This window comes from Triturus cristatus, chromosome 4_2, assembly GCF_964204655.1.
Source record: "Triturus cristatus chromosome 4_2, aTriCri1.1, whole genome shotgun sequence".
NCBI lineage: Eukaryota > Metazoa > Chordata > Amphibia > Caudata > Salamandridae > Triturus > Triturus cristatus.
Window position 1 is genome coordinate 223042876 of NC_140586.1, and position 19992 is coordinate 223062867.

At 46.8% G+C, this 19992-nt stretch overlaps 1 protein-coding gene across 1 annotated transcript in view; it reads left to right on the forward strand.

The window, feature by feature from the left end:
* Positions 1-1571: 1571 nt before the first annotated feature.
* DMC1 (DNA meiotic recombinase 1) overlaps positions 1572-19992 on the forward strand; it is a 703667-nt gene continuing 685246 nt past the window's right edge. Inside the window, exons 1-2 of the mRNA XM_085600074.1 lie at positions 1572-2398; positions 3692-3736. Of these exons, the coding sequence (XP_085456200.1) occupies positions 2342-2398; positions 3692-3736 (102 nt within the window). The 5' untranslated portion in view covers positions 1572-2341. The remainder of the gene's footprint in view (positions 2399-3691; positions 3737-19992) is intronic.

Here is a 19992-nt window from a genome sequence, read left to right on the forward strand (position 1 = left end):
CAACCCTATGAATAGGGTGGATTTTGGCACTCGGCATGGAACCCAGGCTCAGGTTGCATTTTTCTAAAGGTCAGGGACCTAGGGTCTTGCACATCTTGTAGCAAAAAGAAAAGCTGTGCCTCCCTTCTCCTTAATTACTGACATTCTTCAATAGCAGTGCAGACCTTTGGAGAACTTGATACATTTAAATGCATGGCATACTCCAGTTCGTGGCTGGTGCATAGCATGACATCAGCCAGGTTATACTCCACCCTTCCCCCATTAGTTATGATATTCAACACCCCCTAGCTCCCAATGACATCTGAAGTGAAGGCACTCGCTCTGCTTGGAGTCTTGGAGGTCACTAAACTATAGGTGGGATCTGTTTATAGATGGACAGTTCAATTCACAGTATGTATCTTTTCAGGAAAACAGCTAGGCATGTTTCCCTGTTATAGAATATGGAACACTCTTTAAAAACTTCCCCAATTTTTAACACAGTTTGTAGCTACACTCACACTCATGTTGGTTTTACACATCCCTACCCCATAACCGGATATCTTGAATACATTAAATTGGCCTGGGCGGGATACCCACTATCCCAACCTGCAGCAAAATTAAAATGGGAAAAAGATCTATCATTGGAGTTATCTACTGATCTGTGGAAATTTTGCTGCACACAGATCAAACTTGTATCGCTAACTAGCAAACACAGATTTCTACACTTTAATTATATTCAAAGATTTTACTTCACTCCTACCAGATTCATTGTATATGATTTGGCAGAATCCATGTAGTGTCACATGTCATATCCAGAGAGCTGACCTTCTCCATCTCTCCTGGGAATTGCAAGAGAGTGCAGCCTACTGGTCATCTATTTCTAGGACACTGGGTCATGTTATTCAAACAAAAATTACTACAGTCATATTGATGGCACTAGTAGGCTTACATCCCAACTAGTCAAGCAATTCACAATGCTGACACTTCTGCACAAAACATAGAGTAGCACTGGCTTGGGAAAGGGGTCCACCTCCTCCCCCCTCAACCATCCCATGGAGAGGACTGGACTTGAGCCCTGATCATCTGCAGTGATACTATCGTTTGTCTGTCACCACACCGTCCAGCAGTTCTGGGCCGAAAGACATTTGTTCCCCTCTTACAGATTAATTTGTGACAAGGTCAGATAATGCTCAGGTGGTCTGATCCCCACTGAGCCGTGAGCTACACAGAGGGTCAAATGTTGTCTACATAATATTAAATTCTGTAACCGCAACTTTAACATTACATTGCCTGACTTTCTGCTGTGCTAGATACACAGATCGATTGAATTTCTATTTTATTTATTTGCTGGAATTGTCCTACTGTGCTGTACTTTCTTACTTTGCAAAAGTTAAATAAAAGATGAAAAGCATTAGTTAAAAGTGAGTAATGTTCACACAACCTGTATTTTTAAAAGATAATATTGCAGTTAATGAAAATTTCCTATATCCTCATGCCCTCTGCTTTATAACACAATTTGGCTACAAATTGTAGTTTTTTAACATTTTCTCTGATTTTCTTTCCTGTTTTGACAATTTGTTTTAAAGGCAATTTACAACATCAACCATTTGGTACACTTCTCCTTCTAGAGGTCTGATTCCACTTCATCCCAAAGAAACTGTACATCTTACAGAACTCACTGCTCCTCTGACACCCTAGATCTAAGGTAACTTCTCAGTCGTACAGACTCCCAAGAGCTCCAAGAACTTCACTTTCCTGCTGTGCACAGGGAGCTGAAAGAGCATCACAATAGGGCTGAATCTGTCGAGAGGCATTTTTTGCTCCACTGATCCTCTAATATGAAGATAACTTAATTGTTCTGCTGGCTTCCTAGAGCTACCAGAACCTCATTGTCCTGCTGACTGAACAGAGCTAAGAGAACTTCACCGTCTGACTGAATACCAAGTTATCAGAGAACCTCACTACCTCTCTGACACCAGAGAGCTTGGAGAGCATTATCACACTGTTGACTTCATAGAGCGGATATAAAATCACTGCCCCATTAACTCCCAATCGCTGGCAGACTGGCACTGCCTTGCTAACTTCATAGAGCTGCGGAGAACCTCACCCCCTGCAAACTTCAGATAGCTGGGAGGACATCTGCACAGTGTTTACGGAGAACAGAGTACATTTTACTGTTACCTGAAGCCAAAGAGCCAAGAGAACTTGACTGCAGTGCTGACTTTTTAAAGCTGGGAGAACTTTATTGTGTAATGGATTCAAAAACTCAAAGAACACCTTACTGGCAACAGAGAGCTGGGAGAGCATCACCACAGCACTAACTGTAGAGTTGGAAGAGGTTTGTTGTCCTGCTGACTATACGATGAAGGCATTTGAGGACCAGGTGGTTGAGGAGGAGGTTGGCCTGCATGATGAAGAGGTAAGGGTTTCATGAAGTGTGTCATAGTTTAATGCTATTGATTGTGATTTGAACCTTCTGCCTTTCTCTGACACTTGTTTGTGGGCTCTGCTGTAGGAGCAGAAAACATTTACTTGCAGAGATGCTTATCCCAGGCATGCTGACCCGGGTAGTATTTCATGGCTTAATCTTCAAATTAGCATAAGTTTACCTTCTGTTCTTATTTAACCTAAAGAGTTATGTTTTGGGGTATTCTTTCAGGTTAGAGGGAGCACATTCCCAGTCGAGTCTTAGTTTGCCACATGAACAGTAAAAAATGTACATATTGTGAATATCGTGGATACCCAGGTTTGTATATATAAAGAGGGTATGTAATCTTCAAGTATGGATAAATCTGTGCTGAGGTCACACATGTATTGTTGGCGGCTATGTAGCATTTGGATTTGGAATTACTTCTATCTGATAAATGCTTTCTTTTTTCTGTTTAACTGGGTTCTTCCATTTCCACACATCTGTTGTACGCCCTCTTTGCCTAAACATGAACACGCACAAGCATACATACACTTGTCTAGGTGAACCAGTTTCTTGCCTGACTTTCAGGGCAATAGTTGACATTGTTCAAACTTCAGTTTAGATTCATTGTATGCAGATTTAGGTTATCTGGATATCCTCGGGCATGGAACCAGCTTTCTATCTGACTAGTAGTTGGGTATTGGCATTGTAGCCTCCAGCAGTTACAGAGGGGAAACATCTATTACAAAGCAGGCATTACATCATAGTGCCTTTACAACACAGTCTGTACTGCGATTGTGACATTGCCACGAGTTCCATTAAAATGCAAATCATTGCAACAACGTGCTTTAGGGAATGTGGTGTGGAACTGGTTTTGGACTGGTGCTGGATTTTAAGTCCAACACCTTCCCTATTGATACACCGACTAGAGTTGGAATAGTTATTTAAACTATTCCAAAGTCCAGTATTTCCCTAAAGTAAGTTGTTGTAATGACTTGAATTGTAATGAACGTGGTAACAACACAGACGTGGTCTTGAAAGTGTTGTTAAGCCACACATAGTTGTGGCATGCATGGTAACAGATGTTATTCGTTTAAGAGACTTTCTTGGTTGCCTCAAAACTCTTTATTGCATTATTGGACTCATTCATATATTGGATTATGCCACTGCTGAGCTAGTTCTCTCCACTGTATTCACTCATATATCCCTGTGTCAAGAAGCTGGACTGCACTACACTAAATGCATTTTAAATTATAATCTAATATATTAATGTTTATTAAACGTCTTCTCTCTGTCTCCCAGGAATCTTTTTTTCAGGACATCGATATGTTACAGAAGCATGGAATTGTGAGTATGACAAAATAAATGTCACGCTTTCCTCATCCAAGATATTCTCCCTTTTGGGCACAGAGTACAATATAGGTGTATCAAGTCAGTCTTTGAGTCCCCTACTATATTTCTTTGTGTTCTTTCATCCTCAGTACACTCCCTTATTTGCAGTCAGTGTGATGAGAAAAAGTGTAACATGCCGCCGTGGTGGGGTTTGGCCATATATATCTACAAGTTAGATAGTTGGTCAGAGAGCTAGATTAGCATATATATATATATTTCAACAGTTTTCCCCAGAAGAAGAGGAATGTCTCCTTGAAACGCATTAGGCCGGGGTGGGGGGGGCACCATGACGGGGTGTGAAGCAGCCTGCGATTTAAAATAAAGGTGGTGTCACTTACCTGTGGAGGAGTGCGGCCTCGTCTCTGGGGAAAACTGTTGAAATACATACACGGCCCTTCCAGGCCGTGGAGGCCACGCACCAACCTGGAAAGGAAATGGGTCTGCGCATGGAACGTTGCTATGCGAACAGCGAAGCAGGTACTTTGATGTGGCAGGCTGCGTCTCACTCGGGGGAGCTATGAAGTGGCCCCTAAAATACAGCCCAAGCACCAAACCCACCGGAGGGATTAATTTGTGCATGAATGGACTGCAGGTCCCAGGAAGCATTACAAAAGAGGCACACTGGAGGCTATTTAACTGTATGCAAATGAGCAATACGGGGACAGTGCAGACGCACATAAAGTGGTTGCTTGTGCTCTTGGCCTCTGAAGAAGAGGAATGTCTCCTTGAAACGCGTTAGGCCAGGGGGGCACCATGACGGGGTGTGAAGCAGCCTGCGATTTGAAATAAAGGTGGTGTCACTTACCTGTGGATGAGTGCGGCCTCGTCTCTGGGGAAAACTGTTGAAATACATACACGGCGCTTCCAGGCCGTGGAGGTCACGCACCAACCTGGAAAGGAAATGGGTCTGCGCATGGAACGTTTCTATGCGAACAGCGAAGCAGTTACTTTGATGTAGCAGGCTGCGTCTCACTCGGGGGTTAATGGAGAGCTTGAAGTGGCCCCTAAAATACAGCACGAGCACCAAACCCACCGAAGGGATTAAATTGTGCATGAATAGACTGCAGGTCCCAGGAAGCATTACAAAAGAGGCACACCGGAGACTAATTAACTGTATGCAAATGAGCAAGACGGGGACAGTGCAGACCCACGTAAAGTGGTTGCTTGTGCTCTTGGCCTCTGAAGAAGAGGAATGTCTCCTTGAAACGCGTTAGGCCAGGGGGGGCACCATGACGGGGTGTGAAGCAGCCTGCGATTTGAAATAAAGGTGGTGTCACTTACCTGTGGAGGAGTGTGGCCTCGTCTCTGGGGAAAACTGTTGAAATACATACACGCCGCTTCCAGGCCGTGGAGGCAACGCACCAACCTGGAAAGGAAATGGGTCTGCGCATGGAACTTTTCTATGCGAACAGCGAAGCAGGTACTTTAATGTGGCAGGCTGCGTCTCACTCGGGGGCTTAATGGAGAGCTATGAAGTGGCCCTTAAAATACAGCACGAGCACCAAACCCACCGGAGGGATTAATTTGTGCATGAATGGACTGCAGGCCCCAGGAAGCATTACAAAAGAGGCACACCGGAGGCTAATTATCTGTATGCAAATGATCAAGATGGGGACAGTGCAGACGCACGTTAAGTGGTTGCTTTTGCTCTTGGCCTCTGAAGAAGAGGAATGTCTCCTTGAAACGCGTTAGGCCGGGGTGGCACCATGAAGGGGTGTGAAGAAGCCTGCGATTTGAAATAAAGGTGGTGTCACTTACCCGTGGAGGAGTGCGGCCTCGTCTCTGGGGAAAACTGTTGAAATATATATATACATGTATATGTGTGTGTGTGTGTATATATGTGTGTGTGTATATATATATATATATATATATATATATGTAGACACACAACAGACCGCTAGAGGACTGCAGAAAGACAAGCAGACATGTTGATAACATTTCAATTACCTACATTTTACTTCTACCTCTGAAGGGCAGTGTTATCCATTGTTATTGCTTGCTCTTGCTTAGCCCAGTTTGTTCTGTACATGACCAGTAGTGTTGTTCTACATTGTCTACCCTATGACCCATTCTTCCCTTGCTAAAGGTGTTCTGCTTCTGATAGTATTACCTTGTTACAGTTTTCCCCCTTCCTTGGAACCCCAAGTATGCACCTTTGACAGCTACCTTTCTGCATTACTGTGGCTCCCTCCAACATTACTTGGTGTATTCATGAACAGCACTGTTGTGTGGTCTCCCACTCATCCAGTGCCCTTGGGTCCTACGTATGATGGGTATTGTTATATAGATATGATGCTTGCTTTTCCATTGTCTAGAGTATCCATCATATGCCTAGTGATGTTTCCCAACATTTGATCTTTCATATTTCCACATGCTTGAATATTTTCCCATCATCACCCTTGGAATCTCTGGTACATTTTAAATAGTAGTAAACAGTGTTAAAATGTGCAATAGCCTGATAAGCAATGTTTCTTTAGTAGCTCATCCACCTAATTTGAAACAGCGTGAACTTCAGCCAATGAGGTGAAAGCACGAGCTCTCTTACTTGCCCTAGAGGCAACCACCGTTCAGATTTCTACCACGCATCGTGTGTGAGAGAGTCCCTAGGCAGAGCTCTGGTCTAATGTTCCAGTCTCAAAATTGTTACTTTTCTTGTCTACACTAGCATTGAACCAGCGTGATTTTCAGTGTCTACAGAGCAGTGAGTTGTTTTAATGAAATTTCCCATTGTCTGTGCCAGGCAGATCCTTTACTTATCAGTCAACTGTCACCTTGGCTGAAATAGAGAAGACATCTCTCTTTAAATCCTCCTCTTGTGGGCAGAAGAAGACTTAAACTGATGACTCATTCCCTTTGTATTCATTGCCTTTAGCCTGTTCGTAAGGCTTCATACTGTGACATTTGTCAAACCTTAGCTTTTAAGTCTCTCAAGGATACAGAGAGGAGGTTGGCATTATATTTGTCGGATAAACAGAATGTCCATCCTTCTAAAGGGAATGCTGCCAGGGGAAGTTTCCTTGAATAGAGCACCACCAGGCACGTCCACAACGACAGTGCAAAAAAGGAAACTTGTGCATTTCCCTGAATTGGATTTATTTAGCACAGCCTTTTGGTATTTACTGCGTCCCATTCTAAATCTGAAGCAGGAAATCGTTCTTGAGGAGAAAATTCTTTGTCTGTGCAAAAGTCTGCTCTAAAATGTCTTACCTCTAGCATATATTCATTGGGCAACATAGTATCATCTGCAATTGACATAATGCAGCAAGACATGTCTATTTTACAACATGGACAGTCGCAACTTCGGTCAATTATGTTATTAAGCAGGACACCTCAAACCTTACGTTCTGGCCATGTGATGTGCCATTATATTAACACTTCCAATCTGTTTTCTTTGTGTGATCTAACTGAAAGACAGATATTAATGGCACAGAGAGATGTAAAGTATACCATGTTGCAAATTGAAAAACTAGAACGATTACCTTTCACCGTTGCTGAGCTGCAGTTCAGGGATTGGATAATCCATGGATATATTACCCTACCAGTCACTACTTTTTCAGTTCCAATATTGACTACAACATCACCAGATAAGCAGATTTGAAGCATTAGGGCAAGCATTTGTGCATAAATACTGGGAATTTCCTTTCAGTTTAGATGCAGGAATGGGGACACAGATGTTCTTCTCAGCGGTTCTGACTGTGAAACTACTTTGAGCGGGTCCTTAGTATGCAAGGACATTTCACTTCACGGGGCTTGTAATGTATCATTTGTAAACTTGTACTGTTATCTGAAGGGTTCTCCGGCCGCCATGATTTGTCCAGTTTTCAAACTACTCTCTAATGGGAGTTATTTAATGCTGATTGATCAAGGCTGCTATGGAATGGAACCAGGCATCACTTGTGTGGTTTTTTTTTTTGGACACACTTTATTGTTTATTTTTGCCAATGTATCAACCATACCAACATTACAGGTATACATCTGCTAATGTTCGCTAATAAACATTGTACTCATTATGTAAATGCATGGTACTTGAAGCGTACGTATACAAGTAAAATCTAGTCTTGTCTCGCTATCCGTTTAGCAGTATATACTGCCATTCGTAGGGTTCTTTCATACCTAAACTATTCGGGTATCCACCAGGATTATAAGGCAATCTAACATTTAACTTAATAAACCCCCCCTCCCACTACCCCACTCCTTGGTCTCTAGATCTTCCTATGGTGTCAGTGTATGAGGTCCTTGGTCGTACGTACTATCATGTCTATAGTGTCGATTGTTAGATCGTCACGGCCATCTCGATCGCCATAGGGCAAGCACAGCTAGGGTTACCTGTCTAGTACGTGTTGGGGTCAGGGGCCGTGCCAATTACTGTGTGTGCCCTGGTCCAGTGGGGTGTAAATCCACGTTTTTAGGTCTAAGAGCATTACGTCCCAGTCCATCGCTATGGGGTGCTTACGCATTCCTTTCTCCTCTTCCCGCCTCAATGCAGCACTCTCGGCCTCCCCCCATAATATCACGTCATCTTGCCAGGCCGTTAGAGTGGGGCACCAAGGGGCCTTCCACTGTCTAGTGAGTGTACGTATCGCAAGGATTAAAGAGAGGTCGAGGAAGCGCATTTGTGCTCGTTGAGTCTTGGTGCGTTTACATAGTCCTAAGAGACAGTCCAGGATGTCATCTTTTACGTCTATATGTGTGACTCCGTGTAATGTCTGTCGAATGCATTGCCAGTACGTTTGTAAGCGTGGGCAGTTCCATACCATATGGGCGAATCCCGCCCCCTCAGTCCAGCATCTAGGGCAGTTATCTTGTGCCGTCGGGAACATAAGGTGTAGCCTCTTAGGAGTGAGGTAGGCTCTATGTAGTATCATCGTTTGGATGAACCTGAGTTTGGCGTTGCCTGACACTTTCTTTGTGTATTCCACCATGTACGCCCAGTCTTTGTCCCTGATCTCCCTGTCCGAGTCCTCCGCCCATTTAGCTCGGAGATCGTGCAGCTGAGTGCCGACCTGGGCCCGGATCCCGGCGTAAAGCCTTTTTATTAAATGTCCCCCTGCCCCCATATAGTATACCAATGTACCAGTTCATGCTGTGTCGGTTCCGCTCGTTGGGGAGCCCATGTGTTTTTAATGTAATGTGGTGTCGTTGCGTGTAGTAGATAATGTCGGCTCGTGGTGCCCGTAGCCTGCACAAAAGTACGATGGTCCAGGAGGTTACCGTCCCCAAAGAAGGATCCCACTGTTTCTACCCCAGCTGTCTCCCAGACCCGCAATCGATTTTTTGTCAGTCTGCCAATAGGAAGAGGTATACCCAGCAGTGGTATATTTTTAGCATATGGGGTGTACTTTCCAGTGTACTTTAGGGCCTTTTTCCAACATTGTAATGCTAGTAGTAGTAGAGGGGGGGCATTGCGTGGTATCCGTGCCCTAGGCAGGGGAAGCATGTGTAGGGAGCCTCCCATCAAATCATCCAGAGTGTACCCTATCTCCTGGATATTCCGCCCAGCTGTCCAGTAGGACAGCCATTGGAGCTGGCTGGCCAGGTAATACGCCTTAAAGTCTGTTACCCCTAAGCCTCCGCTCCGTGGCGATAGTTGCAATTTCTTGAGGCTAATCCTGCGTCTGCCCCCTCCCCAGATGAGGTCCAAGAGAATAGAGGAGGATATCGTCCGCGTATAGTGAGAGGACATGAGTGTTACCATCCAATGGTATACCTATGTGGGATGCTCTGGCTCTCAGCGCTATCGCCAGCCGTTCAAGTGCTAAAACGAACAATAAAGGGGAGAGTGAACATCCCTGTCGGGTGCTTCTGTGTATGGTGTATGCAGTGGCGATATGGTTGCCGGTGCGTACTCTGGCCATAGGGTCCGTATAGATCACTTGTGTGTTAACGGTTAATTCCATGGTTACTTGTTGCATACAAGTACTGTTTCCTCCTGCCGGCACAGTTAAGGAGGCAATTCTGTGGCCTTCGATAAATGTTTCCAGTATATGCTTTGATTCTCTGAGCAAACTGAAAGCCATGCTTTTTCAAAAGGATGTGGCCTTAACGTCCTCCAAAGAGACATTTGATTTCCAGGTCGTGAGGTCCTCATTCAAAATACAGACGCTACTTTTTTTTAAAACTTTTTTTTTCATTCTGTTCTCATTGTAAGCATCACAATTAACAATTCTCTCAGTCTGATGGAATATATAAGTTGCTAAGATACAGTGCCAATATGGTATCTGAGGTTTGCCAGGAATCCGAAACAATATTGTATAATACGTCCAGCCTGTGGCGGATATCTGGGCCCATCGAGTTCAGGTCTCACTGTCCATATTAGAAATCCGTTGAGCATGATATCTCTTAACTAGGTCAGGGTTCCGTAAGATATACATAAACAATTCATACAGTTTATCAACCTGAGTTATCAATATATACAGCAGTGGTGACGTGCCCCGAAGGGAAGGGAATCTTCACCCCACCCCAGCTGGCACTACGCCACTAACCAGTTGCGTGGGCAAGTCATTTTGTTGGGAGGCAAGCTGAGTTTTCAGAGGGCCCCAATTGTTCCTGGGTCTTTAAGACCATGCTTCTTAGCCAACTCTGCGTTGTAGGGGCTCTCTTGCTGCCCCAGTGGAGCGCAATCTCCCTTTTGGCTAATAGGAAGCTAAGGGCTGCAATTTTCCGAATGTTTTGGGGGAAATTAACCATGTAGCCTAAGAGTGCAATTTCAGGGACCGGGTCAAGTGGTATATGGATAATGTCGCCAAGCTCCTTATGAATCGCCTTCCAGAATGTTTGCAAGCGAGGGCAAGTCCATGCCATATGTGCAAAGTCGGCGTGTGGCGATCCGCATTTGAGGCAGTTATGGGGTTTGGTCGGATCTAGTCTGTGTACTTTGGCGGGTGTGCTGTAGACCCTGCGTAGAAACTTGAAGTGTAGCAGCTTATGTCTGCTGTTGAGTGAAATGTCTTTAGTTCTTTAGTGAGGGCGCAGCACGCGGTCCACTGGTCGTCCGTAATCGGTCCGCCCAGGTCTCCCGCCCAATCTTTTTGGAACTTGTCATCGTGTACAGGGACAAGCTGCGCGCAGAGCTCATACAGTTTGGAAACGAGATGTGTGCCCCGTTCTCACTCAATGACCAGGGATAAGGGAGCAAACGAGTCGGGTTCTAAAGAATAACAGGGCAATGTGGCTTTCAGCGTGGACTGTAGGCGCCGAAGTATAAACCGGTCCATAAAGGTGGCGTCAGGGAAGTGGACTTCGTCATCTCCGACATACACATGGCCATCGGGAAATAGGTCTTCCGCTTTCGTGATCTCGAATTTAGTCAATGTGTGCTGCACTATTGCTTCGCCTGTAAGTAGAAGCCAGTGGGCATTAGGAAGTGGGAGTGCAGCCGAGTACAGGACAGTGGTGTGAGTGTAGCGCCGCAGTCTTTCCCAAGCCCAATTGGTAGTGGAGACTGTCTGGATGTCTGTTGGGTCTCTAGGGAGGCCTTTGAGAAGGATGGTGGACAACCGCTCAGGGAAAACAAGGTCTGATTTGGGACGGAGATATGGAATCCTCGCGTCGGGATGATACCATGGATAGGCGTAACTACATTGGGCTGCTAAATAATATAAATGTAAATCTAGAACACCGTAGCCACCTCTGTCGTAGGGGAGCACTAGTGCCACACCAGGCGAATTAAGTGAGAACGTAGTGTTGCGAAGAAACTGTTTGGAAGTGGGATGGGTATATTGTTGAAGAGGTATAGGAATTTGGGGAGCACAACCATTTTAATTATAGCGACTCTGCCCGCAATTGATAAGGGTAATTTCAGCCAGTGGTCTATTTGTGTCTCTAGTGCGGAGATCTGACACCGGACGCACCTTTTCCCTCCTGGGGCGGAAGCCGGGAGGTCTTCTGTCTTTCCCTTTATTTTAATCTGTTTTTAACAGCGTTTGTACTCGCCATCTGTCATTCTCCACACCTGATCCTAGAGGTGTGTTGAGATCCCCCAGCGCCCAGCTGCACCCAGAATCCATTCTTACCCGTCCCTGCTGCTCCGGGGCTCGCTCTCGGCTGAGAGCACCGGGCACCGGTTTTGGCGGCCATCTTGGGTCGGGTTGGGTTGGGGAGGCCATTGATAGCATTATAAAAGGCGCCAGGTGCAGGTAATCGGCAAATCTGACACCGGACGCACATTTTCCCTCCTGAGGCGGAAGCCGGGAGGTCTTCTGTCTTTCCCTTTATTTTAATCTGTTTTTAACAGCGTTTGTACTCGCCATCTGTCATTCTCCACACCTGATCCTAGAGGTGTGTTGGGATCCCCCAGCGCCCAGCTGCACCCAGAATCCATTCTTACCCGTCCCTGCTGCTCCGGGGCTCGCTCTCGGCTGAGAGCACCGGGCGCCGGTTTTGGCGGCCATCTTGGGTCGGGTTGGGTTGGGGAGGCCATTGATAGCATTATAAAAACAGACAGTGATGGCTCCGCGCAGGGGACGCGACCAGCGGACGCGCCGGACTTGCGCCGGAGTCCTGCCAGAGTCCTGCCCATCTGCGCCCGTCCGCGACACGGCAGCGGACGGCGCGGCGGCAGGCTCTGGCCATAGGCTTACTTACTCTGCAGCGGATCTACTCTCATTTAACCTTAATACCGCTACCTGTCGGTATGTCTTTCCTGGCCGATTCAAAGGTAAATGCTGCTGTCCAGGTTGTGGATGGTATCCCAACATATACCGGGCTTCTGAGGGTTCCCGTCCACTCCCTCCTAAACAGTTTAAGTGCTTATTGCTTAACACCCGTTCATTACATAGGCACGCTTTGGACATCTTTGAGCTTCTTACCTCTGAGAATCCACTCTGTCTCTTGCTCACAGAAACATGGCTCTGCGAGTCGTCTAATCCTGACATCGCGGCAGCCTTTCCGCCAGATTATATTGTTTACAGACAGGATAGGACAGTGGGTAAAGGTGGTGATGTTGCACTTGCAGTTCTAAGATCTTTTGCCTGCACAATTATTCCATCTCTGCCTATTTCTGGCTGCGAATCCCTCGCCTTTTCCATTGCACTCTCCCCGCATCAATCTTTTTCTGGGCTTCTTGTCTACAGACCTCCGGGTCTGCGGGGTTCCTTCTTCGATGACCTTCAATCTGCTATCACTGCTCTTTGCTTGAAGGTGGAAAACTGCATAATGTTAGGGGACTTTAACATCCATATGGACGTTGAGTTGGACAGTGAAGCGGTCAAAATCAAGGACATCACTGTTCCTCTTGGTCTAACTCCTTACATCTCAAGTGCGACTCATGATAAGGGTCACACGCTTGACCAAGTGTTCTCCACCTTTCCCCTTATTATGTCCCATCCCACCCCTGTTCTCTGGTCTGACCATTCTTTGATTAGTTTTTTAATTCAGGGCAGAAGTAAAACATCTTATATTACCTCAGACCACCTTAGGCACCCCAGAAGACCTTTGCATAAAATTACCCCTGAGAATCTTGCTCAAGCGCTTCACGAATATCCCTGTATCCTATCCGGCCATCTGGAGAGGGACCTTGAAACTTTCCAGGAATGGTTAGTTGAAAGGCTTGATGATCTTGCTCCTCTTTCTACTCCCTCTTCATCTGTCAAGCGCAGTTCGGCTCCTTGGTTCTCTAAGTCACTTGCTCTGGCACGGCGTAACTGTAAGTTAGCCGAAAGACTCTGGCGGAAGCAATATGACCAAGAAGCTAAGTCTGCCTATAAACTATCTATTAAATCTTACCACTCTGACATTCTTGAGGCCAAAAAGAACTATTTTGCAAATAGAATTGAGTCTGCGTCAAATTCCAGTAAAGAAATTTTTACCATTGTCAAAGAGTTTATCTCTCCCAAATCTAGCATAGTCCAGCATAAGTTCTCCGAATCTTGGGTAAAGGAGCTGGCCATCTTCTTTAATACGAAAATCAAATTGATTCAAGAATCTTTTCCACCAGCTGCCCCAAATGCATCATTGCATGACTCCAATCTGACGACTTTACCTTCTGATTCCTGCCCCATTCTATCGGAGTTTCCTCCTTTATTGGAATCTAATTCTCTGGATCTTTTACTCAGGATTAAATCTGGCTCTCCGCTTGACCCGTGCCCGGCGAGCTTTTTAGCCAGGACTGCCAAGACTCTGAATTCCTTAATTTCTCCTGTTTTGAACCTATCTTTGTCCTGCGGCATTGTTCCGCCAGCCTGGAAGAAGGCAATGGTCGTCCCCTTCTAAAAAAACAGGCCTTGACCCAGAGATACATGCTAACTATAGGCCCATTTCTCTCCTGCCCAGTTTGGCTAAGATCGTCGAGAAGCACGTCCACTCTGTGCTTTCTTCCTTCCTTGAAGACCATGGGTTACTCCACTCCACCCAATCTGGCTTCCGCTCCAACTTGAGCACTGAGACCGCTCTTTTGGAAGTTAATGAAGCCATTAAGGAAGTCCTCGACACAGGTGGAAGAGCAATGCTGGTGATGTTGGATCTGTCGGCGGCCTTCGACACCGTCCCGCATGAGGCCCTCTTGAGAAGACTTCACGAGATCGGTCTCAGAGGGACGGTGTTGAGCTGGCTGAGATCTTACCTAGCGGGTCGTCGACAAGTGGTCTGGGCCCCCCCGCACTCCGCCGAGGTGCCGCCTATGGATGTCGGAGTCCCACAAGGGTCGGTGCTGAGCCCGACCCTTTTTAACATCTTCATGACTCCATTGGCGGTACTGGCGGAGTCGATGGGTGCCCAGATCATATCATACGCTGACGACACCCAGCTCCTCTTCACCTGCAAGAAGGGCATGGAGTTCGACGGGGAGAGCATCCGTGGTTGCCTTGGGGCTGTCTTCAACTGGTTTCAGCGGAGCAGCCTCAAGTGCAACCCTGATAAATCCGAGGTGCTCTTCTTCGGCTGTCAGGCAGAACCGCCCTGGCAGGAATGGTGGCCGGTTTGCATGTCCCCCCCTTCCTCTTCCTCTTTGGTTGCTAAAAACCTTGGGGTCAAAATCGATAACACCCTGGCTTTGAAAACACAGATCACAGGTCTCACGGGTACCTGTTTTGGTCTGCTAAAAATGATGCGTAAATTCCTTCCTTTGCTCCCTTTAGCCCACAGGAAGCTGACAGTACAAGCTCTGATTTGTTCCAGGCTTGATTATTCAAATGTCCTCTACCTGGGTTTGCCGGATTATCTCTTGCACAAACTCCAGGTTGTACATAATTCTGCGGCAAGAGCCATCTTCGGCCTACCCCGGCAAGCCAGATCATCTGAGTTGCTTTCCTCCCTTCACTGGCTTCCGATCAAGAAGCGAATCACATTCAAAGCTCTTACACTGGCCCATAAGGCACTCCATTTGGTGGGGGCCTCCTACATTCAGAAACGGCTTTCTTTCTACAAACCCACCAGATCTCTCCGGTCGGAAAGTCTTGGCCTGGCAATGGTGCCTCCCATTAGGAAAGTCAGAATAGGTGGACGTTCCTTTAAATATCTCGCCCCCAAACTATGGAACTCCCTTCCTGTTGATCTCCGCCGCATTCCCAACCTGTTTGCCTTTAGAAAGGCCTTGAAAACCTGGCTTTTTAATCAGTAATTCTGTTATGTTTCTGTTGTCTTTTCTCCTTTTATCAGTAATGGGTCAGAAAGCGCCGGGACACTCCTTGGAGTAGCCGTGCGCTATATAAGTCACCCATTAACATAACATAACATCGCTTGCCCATAGTTAAGGCGTATTATCATTTCCGTGTCTAGATGCATATATATGCCAGGATATTTAGTAGAGCCACCACTCAAGTGCGAACTCAAGCTCCCAGGGGGTCGTACTATGCGTGAGGGGAAGTATGACAGATTTGTGCCAATTAATTCCCAATCCAGAGTGCTGGCTGAATCGGAGTACCTTGCAAATGAGGGGGTCTAGGTTAGTTTGCGGTTCTCGGACGTATAATATAGTGTCATCTGCGTATAAAGAGACCAGAAGGGGGCCCGTATTAAACTGTAAGCCTCTCTGCAGGTGCTTTTCTTAAGAGTGTCTTATTAATGTGTCCATCGCTAGGATGAAAAGCAAGGGTGAGAGTGGACAGCCCTGTCTTGTGCCCCGTGACTGTGAAAACTGCTGTGAAAGTGTACCGTTTAATCTGAGATGAGCCGTTGGCAAGCGATAAAGCAAGGCCTTGGTGGACAAGAAGCCCATCGGGATTCCCATGCGGCGCATGACTGACATGAGAAAAGGGCCACTCTAGAAAATCAAAAGCCTCTTCGGTGTCGAGGATTGTTGCTGCCGGTATATCTCGGTTGATTCTGTGTAATCCTGAGAAAAGCGTTCTAAGGTTCAGGGATGTGGAGCTGCGAGGGACAAATCCCGATTGCGCAGGGGCAATAATAAATTCTATTAATTGTGACAGACACCCCGCAATAATCTTAGCAAGGATTTTATAATCTAAGTTTATTAAGGACAGGGGCCGCATAGCTGTGGGTCTTTGCCAGGTTTAGGGAGGAGAATAATGACTGCTTCTCGCAGGGTAGGTGGAAGAACTTGTCTCTCTAGGGCCTCAGCATATACTTTTATGAGTTGCGGAGCCAGTAGATCTTTAAAGGCTATGTACAAATCTCCAGTAAACCCATCTAGCCCTGGTGCAGAGGATGACCCGAGGGAGCCAATGGCCACAAGTACATCCGTCACAGATGGGCTCAGCCAAGAAGTCCTGCATGTATTTCTCGAGGTAGACTAAACCTATCTCGGAAAGGTAGGATTCCAATGCAGTGTGGTCACTCCCCAATCTGGAAGTGTATAATGTGTTGAAATGTGCCAGGAATGTGTCCCTGATGTCCGTTGTGCTTAACAGTGACCTGCCTGTAGGGGTTCGGAGTTCAGTGATGTAAGCCTTACTATAAGGGAGTCTGAGCAGTTGTGCCAGAACTCTTCCCGGTCTTTCTCCCTCCCCGTATTGCTTTTCCATGTGATATTTGTCCATATATAGAATCTCACGGTCAGCTGTGTCTCTATAGTCAGCAAGGAGGCCTAGACGGGCCCGGTCGGCTTCCGGGTTGTGGGCTTGGGCTAAAGTGGCATCCGGGGCAGCAAGTTCGCGCTCTATCCTGGACAAAGTGGCATGCAAGTCGCGGAATACACCTGCTTGTTTAGAGATACAGTCCCCACGGATGTATGCCTTGAAACCCTCCCATAGAACAGCGTGAGTATCTACCGATCCAGTGTTCAATGTAAAGTAGTCTTCAATCACTTTGCAGATTTCGTGTTGAAATAGGTCATCTTCCAGTGTGCGGCTCAGGAAGCGCCACTGTATCTCGTATCCCTCTGGGCGCGGTATCTTCAGCGCCAGTAGTATCGGGTCTGAGTATGTACTAGGGAGGGTCAGTATCGCATGGCACCAAGTGAATATTGTGGGGGATATCAACCAATAGTCAATTCTGGTCAAGGTGTTGTGATACCCCGTGTAATGTGTATATATCTTAAAATACAAACGCTACTTCATACTAACTTTCCACTGCATTTTGGGGAGCTGTTTAATATGTCTGATACAAAGGAAGTAGCGCCAGTTTTTATATGTATTGGCTTAGGATTGGTCAGAACCTTTCAGACAGTTTTCAGAGTAATTCCATCATTCATTCACTCCGTACTGGTAAGCGTTTTTGTTGGTCTTCTGCTACTTGTGGCTGGGATTCTTATTTTAATTTTTCTGCTCCGCAATGGATGTCCCAGTTCGAAACAGATTGGAGACAGCACTACCTGTGCTGCAGTGCCGTGAGCGCGTTATACACTGCTTCTGCACACCTCGGCTTAAAGATCTAAATGAGCATTTGTTCTTATCATTCAGGCATGTGTGGTCTTACTGCGTACAACCTGTATTCCGCTGTCTGTTGTGCAGTCATGAATGTTTACTTGATTTCTGCCACGGATTGCACTTGGTTGCGCCATTAGACATTGAGGTACTGATGGACTCTTTAAAGGTCCATGGGTATAGTTGGCCCCAGCATGTTCTATTGCTGCAGAATGCATTCTTCGAGCCACCCTGGGAGGCTTTGGCTCCTAGTGAGCTGGATATCTGCTCGGCAGAGCGGTTACAGGATGTCCCCTCTTCGGTGGCTGCTGTGGAGATTGTTATGTTATGTTATGCGGTCTTGTAGAGCGCTCAGCTGCCCCAGCAAAGGGGCGTCCCAGCTCTGACGGCAAAAAACTGCACAGACTCTAACAGGGAGAAGGCTTACAACGGAGGAAGAGGAACGTTTTGATTGCTTTGCGAAATGCCAAATGATTCTTCAAGCTGCGGATGGAAGTAGGGAGCGCATTCCAAAGTTTGAATGCCAGAGTACGGAAGGAGCGCCCCCCGGGCACGAACCCTTCTCTCCTGAGGGATAGCCACCAAATGCTGCCCCATCGACCGAAGTTGGCGGGAAGGGGTATATGGTGCAAGCAAATTGGCTAGAATACCTGGGGATGAAGAGTTCAGGATTTTAAACATAATACAGAGGGGCTTGAACTCTATATGTTTGGCAACAGGCAGCCAGTGGAGCCGACGAATAGCACTAGATGCAGAGCACGTCCTAGGTAGGCCAAGGAGAGTTCTGGCCGCAGCATTCTGGACCCTTTGCAGTCTAACGATTTCGGACTTGTTGGACCCCAGATAGAGTGAGCTGGCATAGTCTAGTTTAGACAGAATCGAAGTCTGGACAATAACCTGCCTGATGGGGTGGTAAAAAAAAAACAACAAAGGTTTGAGCCCCCTCAGTATACCAAAACAGGTCCCCGCCACCTTCTTGGTTTGGGTCTGAAAACTAAGGGTGGAGTCGACCCAAACACCCAGGTTTTTTATCACCTGTTTGGAGGCAAGTGCATGCCCCAAAGTGGCAGGCCACCAGTGCTCACTCCACAGTTCAGAGTCTTTCCCTACCAGCAGTACCACAGACTTGCTGGCGTTGAGCTGGAGACAGTTGGCAGTCATCCACTCCGCTATGGCCTCAAGATCACTCCGGAACTTACAAGCGTCCCGAGCGATGTCATCGCTAGCGGTTGAACATACAAGTTGAAGAGGGTAGGGCTCAAGGCTGCGCCCTGTGGCACCCCCTGTTTGATAGTATGGACTCTAGAGACAAAAGGGGGGGCGGCTACCTGGAAGGTCCTCTCCAAAAGAAAAGAGGCGAACCAGTCCAGGGCAGAGTCCACAATGCCCGCCTCCTCCAAGCGCGAGCAGAATCTGGTGGGACACAGTGTCGAACGCGGCACTGAGATCTAATAAGATCAGTGCCGAAGTCCAACCCTCGTCTAGGGCCCATCTCAGATGTTCTGTTTTTTAAACTTTATTTATAATTCGTAAGACAGTCAATACAACATAGTTAGGACAATCAGACGAGCTATCTATAGTAGACCGGTATGCAAGATAACAGGACACATTTAGATTACAATACAGTATTACAATTAAAACATACATTTCGGCAACATTGGGTATTGAAGGACGAAGGTCAGCGAAGCGTATGAGCGAACAGTGTACAGTAATATGATTGGGATAATGCGGTAGTGTGGTCTAGTGCCAATATACGTATCGTGGGTCCATGTTGGTGCAGTGCATGCCTTGCAGTACCCCTGTTAAGTAGGAGCGGGGGGGCTGACCGCTGTATGGATGGAATCGTCTCTGCCAAGGGAGCTGTCTCTGCGGCGAAGTCAATTGGTAAAGGGTGCCCAGATGTCCTTGGGGCGGGATGCAGTGGGCATGAGGTCCCAGTAGTAGGCAAACTGCTCCTGACAATATGCCACGTCCTGTATCCATGTTTTCACTCGCGGACCCATCGGGGACCCCCAGGAGAAACTTGAAGTGGATTAGCCTCAATTTATAATTTGGGGAAAGATGTCTCATTTGCGCGCAGCAGAAAGCCCACTGGTCGTCCGATTGCTGATCTGGGAGGTCCAATCGCCACTGTCTGAGCGCCCCCGGATCTGCCCACTGCGTGTATGATTGCGTGCAAATATATAGTCTAGTGACCAGTTTCTTCAAAGACGGTGAAGTAAGCAGATTCTCTAATGAGTGCAATGTAGGGGGGGGGCTGGAAAAGTGGGATGCAGTGACTTGCAGGCGGCTTTGAGCTGATGTAATAACAACCGCTCCAAAAATGGTGCAGACCCCTCCGTGTGTTCAGTTGTCCTATCAAGGAAAGTATTGTTTGGATAAAGGTCTCCCATTGTTTTGAGTTCCATATCCTGTGCCCTAGTTATGGCGCCGTTATCCTGCAGAAAAGGAAAA